The sequence below is a fragment of the Zeus faber genome (assembly GCF_960531495.2).
Source record: "Zeus faber genome assembly, chromosome: 13".
Taxonomy (NCBI): Eukaryota; Metazoa; Chordata; class Actinopteri; order Zeiformes; family Zeidae; genus Zeus; species Zeus faber.
This window is the reverse complement of record NC_137198.1, coordinates 9,736,060-9,755,096: the sequence shown is the minus strand read 5'-3', so window position 1 is coordinate 9,755,096 and position 19,037 is coordinate 9,736,060. Positions and strand designations below refer to the sequence as shown.

Here is a 19,037-nt window from a genome sequence, read left to right as displayed (position 1 = left end):
AAGTCAAGCCCTCCGCCAGTTGCGAGAGAGGAGTTGTAGCGCGGGCTTCGCCATGACGAAGAAGGCTTAATAATACGCAAGGTTTAACGGGGGAAATATTTGAACGGGAGGACAGCGGCAGAACAGGGCAAACCAGGGGGAGAATCTCCCGGAAAAAAACAGGAGGCTTGACAGGTATTAGCTTGTGGTCCCTGTAAAGGTCCCAGCCGGAGGACACCGTGATGCAGCAGAGGATGAACCCGGTCTCCCGCGGCTCCGACGGGGACACCGTCGGGACTTCCACCAGGCGGCCGAACGGCCAGCATCGCGGGGTGACCCTCATGCGGATGTTTCGAAGGACCGGTTGAGACGGCGGAAGCTCAGGGGGGTTTTCAATTGGAACCCAACCTGATATTGTGAATTCATGTTTTTAATGCATTGACTATTTGGAGATAAGGCTGAGGGTCAGGCTTTAGGGTTGGGTTTGTGTTTGGGGTTGGGGTTGGGGTTGGGGTCGTTCTGAGCCCCCTGCTTAATCATTAAATCCACACTACTAATGATTGTTTCTCAAGTATTTATTGTGAATAAATATCTCACCAAAGCAAGCAAGCAGTGGTCTCCAAAATATCGCCCAATTATCGATATTGAGAGAGAAAGACTGCTTTTGCATTAAAATTGCATTTTGTGTGTTTTTCTTCTGTACATTTTAAGTTCCCAAAATCATATTAACATCTTTGGAACAACTCTTTGAAATATATATTTTTTGTCCTTTCTGAAAATATTATTTTTCCTCACTGTTTTGGCCATGTCCCGAGCCTAGCATTTTTAACTTTATTTTTTAATGACAAAATCCCAAGTTATTAAAACATATTTAACATTTAATATACAGTATTTATGTATAAATAGAGTAAAATAAATTTAAATGTGACACATGCTCTGTTTGAAGAGAGGTGAAGATGATAAAAAATGTAGGTAACTATCACTATAGTTGAGAATATATTTCATTGTTTGTCATTAATAAACTCATTTAAATGTCATTAAAATGCTAATTTAAAGTCTAATTTCATTTTTTTTGTAAGGTCTTTAGGCCACAAGCTTTAATGATAACTATTGATATGATTGTTGTGGGGAATGACAAATATATTAAAATCTTATACTTTATCGTAAACAATGAAGTGGTATATTACTCTTAATATACCTCTTAATATACGAGTGGTATATTAAGAGGTTCCAATTGAATGGCCTTTGCACAAAAGTGCTTAACTGCATAATCAACTTAACACAACACGTGTCCTTTACCTCCGATTTTCAACACAAACAGATACAAGTGTGTTGATTTAAGAGAGGGGACAGTCACATATGGAACCGTCTCAGAGTAGTAGTATTACTGTAACTACTATTTTGGTGTTGCCATTGCAGAGCGAAAAAGGTGTTTTGTGTCCATGTCAAATCATCATCCGCAGTGTACCAAACTTGATATGGTCCTCCATTTCTGAAGGCTGAACGTCAATGAAGAAATACAAGACAAGATTCCAGTTCATTATTAAAATGTGTACACTTTTTAATTTCTATGTAATACATGTGGAATTGAATGTTTGCTTCCAAAGCACACTAACTCTAGATGGTTTACAGTGCAGGCCACTCATTACCTCACTGCTTGGACCAAACCCATGACTTCCAAATGGATGAGCTAATTGTATCAGTGAGTAACTTTTGGTGAACCAACAAAAAAGACAAAAACAAACACCACCGTCAACAATAAAAACACAAAATAAACAGCTTCTCATCTCAGTTCCAAAGGAAATATAATCAGGGCAGTTAATACTCCTTTTTCAAATAAAAACGGTGTTCATAGCCTTGACAATATAAATCCAGGAAAGGTTGGGCATCTAAAGACATAATCTTTGGTCAAGCCCATAAAGCAGTCACCGTGGCAACCTTGTCATATCTTATAACATAATCTCCAAAACATCATCACATGTTTATCATGTGCTCATGTGCCATAGAACAATAACTGATCTTGTTCAGTAGATGTTATCTGGTTTTATTGGGGAAATGTTTTTTTATGTTTTATGTTTTCTTTAATTTATTTTTTTTAAGTACAATAATATTGCAATATGTAAAATATTGTAAAAATGAATATATTAAACATGAAGTATAATGGCTGTACAGAGGGGACAGTGACCTGTTTGAAATGCACTTCCATTTATGAGTTTATACAGCTTTGTTTTAATCACTGTGATATCAAGATAACACTGTTCACAAGGATCATCTCTGATAGGAGATGATTTCTGAGTTGAGTTTTATAACTTCGTTAGAGATAGTTATTCTGTACCAGTATGTTGATGAAGAGGTCTACGTGTACAAATCAAAAATGTCTCAAAAATAATACGTTTGAGGTGGTCCTGGTTTTGACTTGAATTCGTCTTTTATCTCTTATACATTTCTTAAATAGTGAAAAATAAACTGTTGGGAAGAAACATGGCAGTAAATAACTTTCTGTTCGGTAGAATTAGGAAATTCGGAAATCGCTCAGATGAATGAGAATGATTTAAATGTTTACAAGTTATTAAACATAATGACGGTTTTTGTCTTTTATTAAATAAAGCACAAGATAAAGCTGAGTTGAAATTCTACACACAATAGTTTCATCTTTTTTTAATTTAAGTTTGTTGAAAATTGCTATTGTTTTTTCTTTGGAAGAATCAACACAACTACACTGACAGATGAAGAGAAAGGTGGAGGAACCAGTAGAAGGACCAAGACAAAGAAACTAGGTTTTCAATCAATGAAAACATTTGAAATCCACCTAAAGAATTTGATCACATTGGGATTATGTCGTACAATAGACAGACAGACAGACAGACAGACAGACAGACTGACAATTAGGACAGATAGACAGATACATAGATAGATGCTTCATTCATCCCCAAAGGGAAACTGTGATTTCCCAGCAGCTGACATAAAAAACAGTAACCAATAACCAATAATAATAATAACATGAAAAGTGTCAATATCTGGGGAAAAAGTGAAATATCCAATAAAACTCACAGTTTACTGTTCACAATAAAATATGGCAGGATAATGGAAAATAAACCCCAAATTTATAAGATATAGGCAATATAAACCTAAAATATTAACTTTTACACAACAGAAATGTAAAATATGGCAGGAAAATGGAAAATAAATCAGAACATTTTTCAGCAGTAAAAACACAAGCATTTCAGATTCAGATTTCTACTTGCATGAGGTTTTGTGTTTGCAACACCTGTGCTTCAGGTCTCTCCTCCTCCTCCTCCTCCTCTCCCAGGACTATAAAGCTCTCATATTTTGTGTCTATTTGAAATGCTGCTCTTTAAATACCCCTGAGGTGAAGTAGATGAGCAGTAGTACAAGTCGATAGAGTACTTGATTTATTTACCTTTCTCCCCGGCGCCTTGTTGGTTTACACCTGTAAACTCACAGAGTCTTCAACCGCTTTCTCAGAGGGTGTAGGTGAGGCTTTCAACACACGGCGATGATGTCAGGATTCATGGCTCTTTGTGCCCTGGTTGCAGCCATTCTGGGACCCTCTGCCTGTCTCGCAGGTAATATTGTTCATTGTTTCATCCATAATTGCTGTGGAAAGATTTATTGCACCCATTTATTTTTCTGCCACAGTCGAGAACCTTTAGGTGCAACGAACATGCCTTGCTCAGATAAGAGGAGCTCTCCAGTGTTTGTTGTGCCTCTTCAGCCTGAGTCAGACCTGTTTAAAAAGCTTTTTTTTTCTGCTTTTTAAACATGTTGAGCTCGTTGTTGGAAATTATTAAATCACCAAATGGGAAAATTATGTCCACAGTACAATCCATATTCACTAATTGGGGAAATCAGAAACAGAATCAGGCTTTATGGGCCAAGTAAACATATATGTACAAGGAATTTGAATAAAGCAAGGATCTGAACAAACAGTAATAAAAAATATTTACAGTTTACTTTGTAGATTTAAATTGCAGATTTCCCAAGTTTGAAGTTATCTCAAGGGCTACCAGCGTACTATTTTTCAATAAAAGCGCTTTATTTAAAAATAGGGCAATATCCCAGCCCCGGGGAAACGGTCTGGAGATCACCTTTTGTCACCTTTTGATTCCAAAGTAAATATGGTGTGTGTGTGTGTGTGTGTGTGTGTGTGTGTGTGTGTGTGTGTGTGTGTGCGCGCGCGTGCGTGCGTGCATGTGTGTGTGTGTGTGTGTGTGTGTGTGTGTGTGTGTGAGTACATGCTTGTCCATGGAAAATGAATCCCTCATATGTCCCATAGACGCTGTAATCGGTGACGTACAATCAAATGAAGTGTCACTAGAGACATCCCCCAAGGTTTGTGTTGCACTTGCTGCTGTGCAGGTTCCTTATTGCAATGTGTTTGTGTAAACAGTGTCACCGCTTTCTCTCTGGATTATTCATATTTGTATTCATAGTCCGTCTGTTACAGAATGAAAGACACATGCCTGCTTCCGCATCGACAGCCATCTCAGGTACGACTCAAATTCCTCAGGTTTATACTGCTTCATTTTAAACGTTCAGGTTAATTTTCCATTATTCTGCCATATTTTATCTATCTATCTATCTATCTATCTATCTATCTATCTATCTATCTATCTATCTATCTATCTATCTATCTATCTATCTATCTATCTATCTATCTATCTATCTATCTATCTATCTATCTATCTATCTATCTATCTATCTATCTATCTGTCTGTCTGTCTGTCTGTCTGTCTGTCTGTCCATCTACTATTTTACTTGTGGTATGGTCCAGTGCTTGAAGTGGAAAAAAGCAACATGTCGGAACTCCCCTTATCCACATGTGCAGTGGTTACTGCATCATCAAGTCATTCTCAACCCCCCTCGCCCTCCTTGTCCTCCTCACCCTCAGTTCACGCTCTCAGACCTGGGGACATCTCCGTGTTTTCCGCCATGGGGCTACCGGCGTGGGAAAGGTGGGCTTCCAGAGCGCCCGGCGCCCTCTCTGTATCTTATCTCCATCAGAGGAGACTCCGCTGCTCGGTGCAGCGGTGCTCGGCGACGCTCTAACCGTCCTCCCCTTTCCATCCCCAGGAGCACGGCGTCCCGACTCCTCGCCGAAGTTGCCGGTGAGTTGGGAGGATCGGAGAGCGGGACCGATTCCATTTGGCGTTCAGGGCCGTGAAACGATGAGGATGTTCCACGTCGCGTATAAGGAAATTGTTTCCGTGCGACTCGGAGCATCACAGGGGCTTGCTTTTACGAATGGCAATATTCCAAACGGTTCCCGGCCGCATTTTGTGAGCAGGTCACTGACCCGTCTTTATGGCCTTGTCTCTGATCCATAAAGATAAAAGGTTATCTGGGGAACACATATACTTCTCAGATCCTTCGTATCGGTTACTTATGAAGCACATTGGGCGATGAAGCTGGTTCTTTTTTAAAATGGCTATTAATGGATGAAGTTATTATGTAATAACATATCGACAGTACGTTCATTATTGTTCCCTTTGGTCCAATTACACCCCAGTAAATCTTAACAACAAGCCATTGTAAATCAAATCTGTTGAAAACAGATAGAACCTAATATATATTGTAATAATTTGTGAACATTTTTTAAATCAGAGGCAACTACACTTGCAGTTGTTCTCAATAATGTCCAGGCCAGATATGATCAATATGCCATAGTTTCTGTGTAATCCATTTGGAGCTCCCTCACCCCTCTATGATCAGTGCTCCAACATTCTCGGGGACCATAACAACATAATACGGATAATAATTTGTCTCATTTCCTCGCCCTGAGATTTCTAAAGCCTCAGAAAATACATTTTGAGAAACCTCTGTCATTCTCCTTGTTTCATACAGAGTGGCTGTCTGTAAACAATCCTAAGGTGAACATTTTACCCATGGATTGGAAATTACAGCCCAGGTAACACATACATACACACATGTAAATATTTGAAAGTCAATAGTAGTGTGTATTTATATTTCATTTCTCCGCATCTGTTGCAGAAATCTCTTGGAAGAGGCTGAGGACCTGTCTCACTCCCTTTCCTTGTATCAGGTACAACTCGCCCCAAATAAGCCTTCACTTTACAATCCACTCCATGCAATGCTCATTTTCATCAGCTGAAACAAATCTGTACCTAGATACTTCAATTGACAAAAATATACTGTACATTAAAAAAAAAGTAATTTACAAAAAGTTTGTTTCGGCAGGTGGCAGACTGGAAGTTTGCATTTCTTTTTGTTCCAGCAGATCCTCTGTGTCTCTGTTCACAGCAGGTGGGTTGTTTGCTGCTTTCACCGTTTAAAACAAACCGATTAAATATAGAGAAAGCAATATATATATATATATATATATATATATTAGATACATATTAAATACATTGTCATCAGTTTAAAATTATTATGTGAATAATGATCAAATCACCGTTGGTTAAAGAAAAATCTGCTTTCTTTTGCGTGTTTTTTAATCCAGGATTACAGAGCAGTTGAAGCTATTGCGCGTGAGGTGGAGGCCGCTGTGCAGATAATGCAGAAAAAGGTCAATATTAAGTGGTGTGAATTATTACTGTTAATGAATTAGACACATATTTGTTTGAAATGTTGTGCTATAAAATGATCTTTAAGGCAATGTTGATGACGTCAAATAAATTTTTGCAGCTGCATCATACACTAATACATATCGTGGTATGGAGCTCCTCTACTCTGGATGGAAAGTGAGTGTGATTCTAAAAAGATTTAAAATGCACCATACAGTTGTATATGTCATAAATTCCATGAATTCAAAGTCATTCCATGATATGGGTGCCATTTTGCTTTTCTATTTTCAGAATTGTTTATAAAACAATCTATTATTTTGACATTTCGTCGTTTAATATACATGTTAAACCTCCCAGGAAACATATTTTCCCGCCACAAAAGCCTTATTTTTATCATCCACTACGCATTGGAACATTTCCTTTGAAAATGGCCGCCACTCAAAAAACATACCCAGGGTTAAATTCATTAGCTGATAATAAGCAGTAAACACGATTTTATTTCATAAATATCACAAGAATTTATTTAAAATCCGTTTTTTCTATTATCAGTGACAGGGTGTATAGGTTATGTTTGACATCTCCAAGCCATCTATCCACCCTTTTTACACCATCAAACATTATAAAACATCAAATGATCAGTAATAAATAATATCATCATTTACCATCTTTTGAACTGGGCTCCACTGAAGGCTTAAAGGTTGTCACTTAACATTTAGACTTTACATTTACATTCCTTTACATTACATACATTACATTTTTGTGGACCCAAATGGCACTACTTTCATGGAGTAAATGACTTGTATACATGTGTATATATGATGTGTATATATATATATGCACATTATACATATACAGTGTATAGTGTGTGTATATACAGTAGTATATATATATATATATATATATATATATATATATATATATATATATATATATATATATATATATATATATATATATTATATATATTTATATATTTGTTATTTTTTTCAGTCACAGCTGCTGTCAAAGCAGAGTCACCAGGAACCAACTACAGAGACTCATACTCATACAAACACTGCACGTAAACAAATTCAATTTAAATGGTCAGATGTTGAAGTGGCTGTTTGGTTGATAATGTGACAATGATGGTCGATAATAATAATAATCTATTTCCTTCTTTGTCAGGAACTATTAAGTCATGCTGTGGCCAACTTTACCAAAAGTGATGACTTCACTGTCGGGTTGCATCCAACGCCTATTATTACGGATCCTGCCACACAGTCAGTAAGTGGGAAGAATTTCAGCAGCCTTTAAAAAAAAAACCTGTTATTATCATCTAATAATAACAAATATATCCATAAAAGACCCCTGACATGGGTATTAAAGAGCCAGTGCTTGTGTTTTTATCCAGCAAGAGATTCCTGTGTCTGTCTTCAAACAACTGGCTCTTCAGCTTCATGAAGGCGTGGTAGGTTCATATCAGAGAGACGTGAAACACACTTGAAGTTCTTGTTTTAGATTTGATAATACCTCAGCTACATGAATAACTCTTAAATACAGCCAAGTGGCAATGGGAGGCGAGAGCCCAGGGGATGGTTTATGTTTTAACCATGTAATAATATAAACCACTGCAGCGAGAAGAAGAAACGCTGGGAGATTAGGTCATTATCTCGACGAGATTATCGGCGACACTTGCGTATGCTTTATCTTATGAATACACATGGCGGCGAGCTCTATCTTATCGCCGTCTGGTGGCGTGAGGAGTGTGTCGGCTGCGTGACTCGACCCTCCTCTGAACCCCTGAACCACTAAGCTGCTTCTCCCTCCAGCTCCGGCCCTGCGAGGTCGGTCCCAACAATGACATCATTCCTCTCCCCTGCACGGCCGAGGTGAGATGTGGGACGAGGCGTTGATCTCTATTGCCAATCACTCCAGAATAGAGTTCTTCTACATGCAACCTTTACCACATCGAGATGAAAGGTCCTGTCCAAGAAAGATACAAATAATTAATAACAATAATCATAAGAATAATCATAATAATAATAAATAGAAGAAGAGTCGTGATGATATAATAATAATAATAATAATAATAATAATAATAATAATAATAATAATAATAATAATAATAATAATAATAATAATAATAACCTTTACCACATCGAGATTAAAGGTCCCGTCCAAGAAAGATACAAATAATGAAAAACAATAACCATAATAATAATAATAATAATAATAATAATAATAATAATAATAATAATAATAGGGTATAGTGTTAGGGTTAGGGTTAGGGTCATTCATATTGAAAGAGGTGACCAATTCTGTGTTTAAAGTACGTTATTACCTTCTTGTTTGCCTCAGCTGAGATGACATTTGAAAGATAAATGACAGGCGACACCAGCATCACCAATACACCCCTTTAACCGCTGGTGGAACCGTTTTTTTACGAATGAATCAAACGGAGCATTAAGTCAAAATGTCGACACGTTCTTCTCTCCTCTCTCGCGCCAGGGAAACATTTTCATGCGGACACAGAAAAACACTCCGGCCGCCGCAGAAATGGCTTCCAGCGACGCTTTCGTGAGACCCTCTTTAAATCTTCTTAGGGCTCTTTAAAGATGTGTGTGTTGGACCCCAGAGTTGATCCGGACTCACACCGTACAGGTATCAACCTACCAATGCGCTTGTTTTCAGGTTTTTGGCACTGAGATGCCCTGCGTGGATCGCGACCCGTCTCCTACGATCCCCACTTCAGGTCTGCGTGATTTATTGCTCCCTCTAAAACAAACACCGCTTTGTTACTAATAGTGACTTGGTACGACTGCATTCCCCTCTCCTGTAGTTCATGAGCTCAGACCAGGAGATATCAAAGTGGTGGCCGCGGTGGGAGACTCTTTGACGGTGAGTGTGTGAGACCAAAAGCTGACTGGTTTGATCAAGTTGGAATCTTATTGTGACAAATTGCTCAGAAGAATGTACACGTGTGTGTGTGTGTGTGTGTGTGTGTGTGTGTGTGTGTGTGTATGTGTGTGTGTGTGTGTGTGTGTGTGTGTGTGTGTGTGTGTGTGTGTGTGTGTGTGAGAATGATCGCCCTGCTTTATGGTTTATTGCACACGCCGAGGGAAGAGTTCAAAGACATAATGCATTGAAAGAATAGTTTGGCTCATAGTTTCTCAAGGACTCATCTCAGTGATCTTACAAAGGTGCAGAGTTTCTGATATTTATACACCAGGAGTTCCAAACCATTTTTCCTCAGAGACCCCCTAAATCCATTGCACTTTTTTTCTTTTGTGTATTTATTAGTGGTTAGCGATCGTTTTTTTTAACATGTAATTGTTCTATTTTCATGGTAGAGAAAGAGCAAGGTTTTTTACATCACACATACTCATTGCATTACATCCCTGATCCAGACCCTTTCGTCCGAAGTGACTTACAACAGATCCATACACTGATGGAGGCGGCCATGCAAGGCTCATCTGTGATTTCAGTGATTTCCTTACACTACGCTCATGTAGGTAAATAAATATGAAAACATCTGGTGAGATAGTGGCTGTTGAGTGTTGATGCTCGAAATAAATGACAAAATAAGAAAACAGTCACACAGCTAATTTCAGGGGTCTTACCAGGTTGAGGTGCTTGATGTGCTTGAATTCCATCCTCAGAAATTGAAGAACTGGAATACCTTGAAAATAGCCCCTTTTCTGCTGAAGTGCCATAATAAAACATAATAATAAAATAGCTCTGACAACATAGATAATGCCAGGGAAAGGTTGGAAAATAGACACTTATAATAGCAAATGACAATGAGATTAATATTAGTATATATAGATACTGTATACTGTATATACTGTATATAATAGATATACTAATATAAATAATAAACAATGAAACTAAGATTACATTATACCTTAATTAATAAGGATCACATTAAAAATGTTCTATATTTGTTTTGCGTGAAGTCCTTGAATATGAAAAAATAGTGCTCAAAAAGCACTTGAATTTCCTTGAATTTCAATCCGTCACCTATCATTTATTTACAATGGAAGTTGTTTTTGCGGGAGCCTCACACAGCCTGAAGTGCACAGTATGCCTGTGTATCTGGTGTGTATCACCTCTGTATTCCTACATTTTCACCTCTTGGTGTCCTCCGTGCAGGCGGCCAACGGCGTGGGCGCCAGGACGAACAACCTTCTGTTGGTGAACACCGAGTACAGAGGTCTGTCATGGAGGTGAGAGAGTCCACAGTACAAATGCAGCTCAATTTGGGTGTTTTATAGACTCAACAATCCGCATATTTATGTTTCAGCATCGGCGGCGACAACAACCTGACCACTGTGACCACTTTGCCAAGTGCGTACCTCTCTTAGGTTATTGATAAAGGCTTTGAATTTATTATTCTGTCATTTGTTTTATAGATTTTGTTGTATTGTTTCATTCCACGCACCACTAATAAATACTCCTTCTTTTCTCATAAAGTTATGCATCTAACACTGTGCTTAAATGAAAACAAAAAAAAAAAAGAAAACTTTGAAAATTTAAAAATGCAGGTTGTTATCATGTTAGATTAAAATTATTCTCGTGTATTATGCAAATGAACAAACACAGACCAAACAGAAGCTCAGATATAAATCCTTTACGAACGATAAGGCGTCATTAACTCTGCATGTTTAGTGGCGTATTAAAGCAATATCATTACTAAATATCTATGATTGTTTTGTAATCACCACTCTAAATGAATAGCGAGTAATCTCCTCTTCATCGATTGCGGCCTCTCCATTTATTTTTTACAAACCCTCTTATCTCCGTGGCCCTGACGTGCAGACATCATGAGGGAATTTAACCCCTTCCTGAGCGGCTTCTCAGAGGGGATCAGCGTGGAGGACAGTCCCAAGGCCTTCCTGAACCAGGCTGTACCGGGAGCCAAGAGCGGGTCGGTTATGACTTCACCTACTTTTTTTTTTCAATCTAATCTTCAGGACAGAGCGCTGTATTAAAAACAAGAATGTGAGTTATCTTCCTGCAGCCGCATCTTTACCTGTATTGATTCGGCTCTCGTCATTTCCAGCGACATGGTCGCGCAGGTGCAGGTTGTAGTGAACAAAATGAAGAGTGACGCGGTAAGGTGGAATGAAACATAAGTACAATATACATCACAATAACAATAACAATATGCATGCGAATAAACCCAAATAATCTGTACACTCATTTTGTCGACAGCGAATTGATTTCGAGAACGACTGGAAGGTGATAACCATGTTCATCGGGGGCAACGACATTTGCGACTACTGCACAGACACTGTGAGATTCCTTTTTGATGTAGAGATTTATAAAATGATTCTATTTAAAACTACTTCTGCATTGTTTTTTGTTTTTTATTTATTTATCTTTTTATCCCAACTTGAATATAAAACAGTTATATTCATAAAGGTTTTATCGTGTTGTATGTTGCTGGTGTGAGTCCCTATACAATTAAAAAGCAGTGATAATAAAAATGCCTGTGATGACATAACATACAAACATTTATAATAACCTTAAAAAAAGACACATTTGAAAGCAATGCAAGTTTTGTTTATTAATCAATTAATAAATAAATTAATTAATTTGTTTATTTATTTGTCTCTTAGTTAATTTAGTTATTTGTTTTTTGTTTATTAATTTGTTTTTTTATTCGTTTGTTTATTTGTTTATTTATTTGTTATTTCCTTTTTTGCATTGCAATCCACAGATTTATTTCTCACCAAGTAACGTGGTCCGCCGTATCCGTGACGCTCTAGATATCCTCCACAAAGAGGTATAGACATTTATTTTGACCTTGGACCCATTACCGGTAACGGGATTTGTGTCCTCATCCATAAATTCTGGCTTCTGAATATACCCTTTGTGTCATTCTCTGAGGAGACGTGTGCAGGTCCGCTCCCCCCAAATCTGTCGCCCTGTTTTTTTCTTCTGTACCACCCAGGTCCCCCGTGTGATAGTGAACCTCGTGGAGCTGCTGCACTTGATTCCTTTGCGCGACCTGCACAAGGAGACGGGTCTCGGCTGTCCCAGCTGGTTCGTGAAGTGAGTCTCGCACCCATACCAAGCCTTAAATATCCGTTATGAAACGACTGACTGACAATTTAAAAAAAAAATCCTTCTCCAGACTAATCTGCCCTTGCATTCTGAACCCTACCGAGGGGTCAGTCGAACTTCAAAGTGCTCATGACTTCAGCAGAGCGTACCAGGTAGCGCGATTTTATAAAGGGTTTTTAAAATTCCCCGCGCCATTTGATCGTGTGACGTATTTTTTTCAGCCTCCAAATTCGGATCTCTTTGGTGTTTTCAAGTGTCAATTCCTCCGATCTGTCTCTCCTGAAAGCTTGCCATGAGAGAGCTGGTTGACACGGGACGCTATGACACCCAAGACAACTTCACCGTGGTTCTGCAACCTTTCTTCAGGGAGGTGTCCCTTCCCTGGCTGCCGGTGAGACTCGCCGTTACCGCGTGTCCGTAGAAATGAGATGAAAGTCCAAGTCAGACGTTGCCATCAATCCATTGCTCCACCTGTGTTTACGGTTTGAAAGGACGGCCGACCCGATCGCTCCTACTTTGCTCCCGACTGTTTCCATCTGAGCCAGAAAGCACACACCCAGATGGCCCGAGGGCTGTGGAACAACATGGTACTGTAGGCTCTTCCTGTTTTAAAAAAGAGATGGAAGCATCCGAAATGTTGCTGAATCTGTTTCTGGAAATGATGGAAATGACTCTACATCACTGCATCGTAAATTATATATATCGCCAAAATATTTCTTACACTTTCCTTTGTCTGATTTAACTGTGTGCTGTGTAGGGAGTCAAATTCCTTTTATAGTGTATGTGTCAGCATTCTTGGCAAATAAAGCCTGACTCTGACTCTCTCACAACATCTCAGCTGGAGCCGGTGGGAAACAAGACTTTCACTCAAGACTTCACAGTGGACATTGACCTGAAATGCCCCACCAAGGTAACATAGTGTAGGATCGTAGCGTTATTTTTGTTTACCACATACACCAAGTCCAACAGGCTGTGTTTATTATTATTATTGTGTTTTTTGTGTTGTCTGTTTTTCCCAGGAAAGGCCCTTCTTGACCACCGCTTATAACAGCAACTACACCTTTCCGGGCCCTCCCCCAACTCCTCCGCCTGATACAGTAGGTGTTGGTTTATTTCATTCAGACATGCTTTCGCCTTCCGTATGCCCTTATTTACTGCATATCCGTGCTTATGGCATATGTCATATGCAAAAAATCCACTGATGCACATTATTTCGTGTTCCATCCTTGTTTAGAACTGGGGCAGTGACTTCTCCTGCACTGACACCACTCCGTCTGACTCTGTGCCGAGCTCAGGTGAGTGCTCAAGGCCTCATTTCAGTTTAACAGTGGTGAAATAGTAGCAGAAGTAGGTGGTGAAATGGTGAAATATACACGTAGAAACAGGATTCAGTGTCGATCTTTCCTCAGTGCATAGACTACGACCTGGAGACATCAGCGTGGTGGCTGCACTCGGAGATTCATTCACGGTAAATGATGACAATATTTTTTAAGTAGTGTGTGTGTGTTGTATTTGTGAGGGCGGCGTATGCATTTTGGCCATTTTTTGAATTTGTTATTTTTCTGGATGCAGGCTGCAACAGGGGCGAAGTCTAGGAATCTCCTGGACATGAGGACTGAATACAGAGGGATTTCATGGAGGCGAGCACCAACAAAAAGCATGTAAACAATAAACAAAATGTTAATGGTTGATTTATTTATTTTTTTGTCCATCCATCAGCATTGGGGGAGATAAAGCTCTTGACGCCATCACAACATTGCCCAGTAAGTTTGCTTCATTTTGTATTTCATAGATTTGACCACAAATGAACAATGTAATACCAACTACCGCCACTAGACGGCGGGACTTTCAAAAAGTAATTTATTGCTTAATTGATTGTGATAAAGCCAAACTGTTCATACATCTTAATGCATCAGTTTGTCATGTTTCTGTGTCAAGATATCCTCAGGAGGTTCAATGCGAACATTAAGGGCGTGTCAGAAGGAAAGGGCAAAAGTCGGACTGGATTCAACATGGGCGTAGCGACAGATAAAATATCGTGAGTGCCAAATGACATGTTTCGTCTAGTGGTCTATAAATCGGTTTGTCATTACATACTCACAACCCAGTTAACTATTGCGAGGTTAACCTTCAATATCAGTGCATGTTGTTATATTTTGTAGGCTCATAAAACCTAAATGGTTCTTTATTCACAGCGGAGTGCCAGCGCAGGTCCAACAGCTTATTGCTTCCATGAAAAACAACTCAGTGAGGCGGAGCATTTATTATATCCATCAAATGCAACATTCAATGACTCTACTGGTCACTGTTTTATAAATGTTGTGCCCTGCGTGAATGATCTCTCTCTCTCTCTCTCTCTCTCTCTCTCTCTCTCTCTCTCTCTCTCTCTCTCTCTCTCTCTCTCTCTCTCTCTCTCTCTCTCTCTCTCTCTCTCTCTCTGACATGTAGGCTGTGGATTTCCAGAACGACTGGAAGCTGGTGACCCTCTTCATTGGAAACAATGACCTGTGCAATTACTGCAACGACAGAGTGAGTTTATCGTCCTCGTGGGAATAGCACACCTGCTTTACAAGGCCCTCCGAGTTTGTCCCGAAACCCTGGGCTCGGCAAGGACGGTACCGTGGTCGGACTTCCTCGGCTTCCTGGAGTCCGTGGGATGTTTAGGGTAGCCTGGCCACGTTTTCAAACTACCCAAACCGGGACCCTTAAGCGTACCGCACATGTGGGCCAATTATTTTAACACTTATTTTTTATTATCTATTTATCATTTTCTATTTATTATCATTATTTTATTATTATTATTATTATTATTATTATTATTGGTGGTAGTAGTAGTAGTGGTAGTAGTAGTCGTAGTCGTAGTAGTAGTAGCAATTATAATAATAATAATACCCCTAATAAATTAATACCCCTAACTCCTAATAATAATAAATGTTATTGCTGGGATTTTTTTTTCCTTCCTGGGACATTTGAGTGTTTTACACATCGACAGACAGTATTTGTCGGGACTCGGGACACCCAGCTTGAAACCGGGACAATCCCGGACAAACCGGGACGTCTGGTCACCGGTAGATTAGGGCCGTCTCACGATATCATCCTCCTGGTATAAGGAGACACTGTGACTGAAACCCTCCACTAATTGTTTTATTGTGTCAGAGTAAAGTGAAAACGGACGAGATTCCTTCAAGGACGAATGCGTTCTCTCGCTTTAGCCGTCCCGAACACAAGGCACCCTCTCAGCCAAACACGCACAGCGACGCCTTCTTTCCCTCAAACCCTGAGGGAACTGGGAAGTCCACCCCGACCCTCTTGACCCCGTCCACGTGTCTTCTCCGTTAACGCCTTTTGATATTCTGCATATTTCATGACTCTGTTTCACGTTCCACTTTCTCGTCCCATCCCCTTTTTTCTTGTCTTTTCTCTAAAATACATTTTAATGTTCTTACTGTGAAGTATAATATCAAAGTGCAACATCTATAAGGAAGGAGCTGTGAGACGGTGGTGGTGGCAGATCACTGCTTGCTCCTGTGCTGGGTGACCAAACCCCCTGTTTACCACATGTGTGTAACTATTGCTATGCCTTGTGTCTCCAAAATCTAGGACTCTCTGTCCCCAGATAATTACAGTAATCATTTGAAGACGAGCTTGGACATTCTCTACGCAGAGGTAGGATGAGGGCTGTTTAATTTAACACATATTTTAAACAGTCTAAATTAAAAACGTCTATATGAATTAAATGAGTGTTACCAAGGGTACGAATTAGATGCATCTGCAGAGGATTGTCCTGCAATTATTATCCAAATTCACTAATTTCACCAAATTGTTGAAAATGTTGAATTGTTACATTTAAATTGTTAAATTTCAGGTGCCCAGGGCGCTGGTTAGTGTGGTGGAGATCCTGGAAATGGAGATGTTTCGCAGGATCGAGAGGACCAGACTTATGTGCAGTCTCCAGAAGTAGGCTGTACTTATGTACTAGTGTATTCTAACTATGTATTATGCATGAAGTATGTATTAATGCATTCTCAATACATCACCAAACGCATCAGTGGCACTGAGTACATTTAGTTCACTATGAACATCAGGTAAAAACAGTAAAATATGATATGTTAAAGTATGATACTGTATATATTATTATTATTATATATTTTTTTTTAAACCCTCAGGTATAACTGTCCGTGCGTTTTGGAGTTGCGGGAGGATTCACCAGAGCTGGCTGAGTTAAAAAGAATCAATCGGGAATTTCGAGTGAGTCGATATGATTCTTGAGTGTTTATCATTGCTGTCAAGCATATCAAATGATGCACAACCAGATTCAAACTTCTGTTATGGAAAGGTGCGATTAAAGCAGTACACTGCTTCACTGTGTGAGCTGATGACAATTCCATCTGATTTAGCCAGATTTTAAGGACATGAAATATATTGTGAAAGTTATAATGAGTTGCAGACATACAGTATTTAAAAGATTTCCCTATAACTGATAACCTTATGGCGTAAGACCTACTATAGAAGGCCAAATAGGTTTTTCGGAAACATTGAAAACTTAACAATCGCAAAAACAAGGCTTAAATAAGAAGGAGAAAGAAAACTTTTAGAAAGTAAGGGTTAAGGCATGCGTGGAAAACACAAAACTTTTTTTTCCTCTTTCAATAACAGAATGACTTTTACAGTATGAATCTTTGAGTGTTCTGTGAAATTTGAAATCAAAAAGGTTATTTGGACTTTTTTTTTTTTTTTTTTTTTTTTTAACCAAAGCCATAATAAAACCGTTGTTGACGCTGTTATTGTTTTCAGAGACGGACGACGGATTTGGTGTACGGGGGACGCTACGACGGCAAAGAGGACTTCACCGTCGTCCTGCAGCCGTTCTTCAGGGACACCTTTATTCCCCTGAACTCTGTAAGACCTCCGGCGTGAACATCCATCCGTCATAAGACGAGATGGGGTAAGGTCAGACAACAAAGCAATAACACTTTATTTCCCTTGATGCTGATGACGCACGCCTCGGTCCTCAGGAGGGAAAAGCTGACACCAGCTACTTTTCTGCGGACTGTTTTCACTTCAGCGAGCGGGGCAACGCCGGCATGGCCAGGGCGCTCTGGAATAACATGGTGAGAGTGACTTTGGGGAATAGCCAACTGTATTTGACAGAATTTTTTGGGGGGTGTTAAATCTTCTTGTATTTTAAATGTTAGTCAATTCTGAGGAAGGGCACATTGTGTGTATTGTTTATTAGTTGGAGCCGGTGGGTGACAAGCAGACATTCAGCAATTTAACACACAATAGACACAACATCAAGTGTCCCACTGAGGTGAGAATTTCATTATTCCGATTTTTTTTCATTGTTTTATCAAGACACGTTTAGGGGAGAGAGAGAAAAAAAAAATCTTTCCCCTCGCGCCGTTTAGGAGCATCCTTACATCTTCACGAGAGTGAACAGCTTCCCCAGCTTGCCCACCACGACGACGCCGCACAGCACGGCCTCGCCCATCGCCCCAGCCTGCCCCGGCAACGTGCCCGTGTGGGCGGCCGTGGTCCTGACCTTCGCGGGCCTCCTCACCGGACTGGGCGTCGCCTGGCTTTTCTTCTGTGGAAGGGCGAGACGTGGATGGAGGGAGATGGAGGCTGGGACGGAGATGAAGGGAACTGGGTTCAAAACCACAACGGCACGGCCTAATTAGAGTAGATGGTCCGTTACAGATTCTGTAAGCGAGCAGGAAACTTATTTTAATTGCACGGTAGACTCATTTTTGGACGAAACGGGACCCAACGAGTCAACGCAAAGACTACAGAGAATCACCGACATCAGGTATTTGACGAGGATATGATGGACATCGATGTGAACACAAACCACCCTGGGCAGCGAGCGCAGAAAGCTCAAAAAGTGTCGAGTGCACCTCACGTCTAATAACTTTATCAGTTCATCACATCAGACATCAGAGCCTGTGTCACTAAAGCACCGACAGTGTTTACTGCATCAAAAATAAAATGTTTTGTTGTCATAATGTTTCTTCTGTCACATTACAATTGTCTAAATAGACAGGTGCCAAAAAGTGATGTCTGCCAAAAAGTGATTGCAACATCTACCTCTTACCTCAAAATGACTTGATTTCACTCTTGATGGTTATATTTGGCAGATCATAGTCCACCCAGTCCTTTTTACCTGTTGAAATACATTTAAAAGGCCAATACAAGTCATAAAATGCAGTTGTGCCTTTGCCAAAAGATGATTGCAGCTTCTACCTTGTGACTGAAAGGTTGTTTATGCCTCAAAATGATTTTGTTTCATTCATGGGGGTTATATTTGACAGATTATAGCACCCTTCTACCCCCCCCCCCCCCCCCCAAAAAAAACTGTATTGTTGTTTTTTTGTTGTTTTTACTGGACTATTTCTACTGGACTACACTGGGTGACAGTACGGAGGCGTAGTATGCCCTTATCACGCCATTTCAGCCTCACTATCA

At 39.7% G+C, this 19,037-nt stretch overlaps 1 protein-coding gene across 1 annotated transcript; it reads left to right on the top strand.

Annotated features, from left to right (window-relative positions):
• Window positions 1-4,459: 4,459 nt before the first annotated feature.
• LOC307239391 (phospholipase B1, membrane-associated-like) lies at window positions 4,460-18,253 on the top strand (the record flags this gene model as incomplete). The annotated part of the gene is made up of 33 exons (XM_080012749.1): window positions 4,460-4,490; window positions 4,892-4,955; window positions 5,992-6,043; window positions 6,262-6,264; window positions 8,333-8,392; window positions 9,012-9,080; window positions 9,195-9,255; window positions 9,343-9,401; window positions 10,656-10,729; window positions 10,807-10,850; window positions 11,322-11,430; window positions 11,566-11,617; window positions 11,718-11,798; window positions 12,226-12,291; window positions 12,460-12,560; window positions 12,643-12,724; window positions 12,859-12,963; window positions 13,064-13,159; window positions 13,411-13,482; window positions 13,592-13,669; window positions 13,807-13,867; window positions 13,982-14,040; window positions 14,145-14,212; window positions 14,292-14,335; window positions 14,511-14,610; window positions 14,768-14,819; window positions 15,021-15,101; window positions 16,173-16,238; window positions 16,438-16,529; window positions 17,369-17,471; window positions 17,588-17,683; window positions 17,809-17,883; window positions 17,981-18,253. 33 exons carry the CDS (start codon window positions 4,460-4,462, stop codon window positions 18,251-18,253), a joined length of 2,529 nt encoding a protein of 842 aa, XP_079868875.1.
• Window positions 18,254-19,037: the final 784 nt, after the last annotated feature.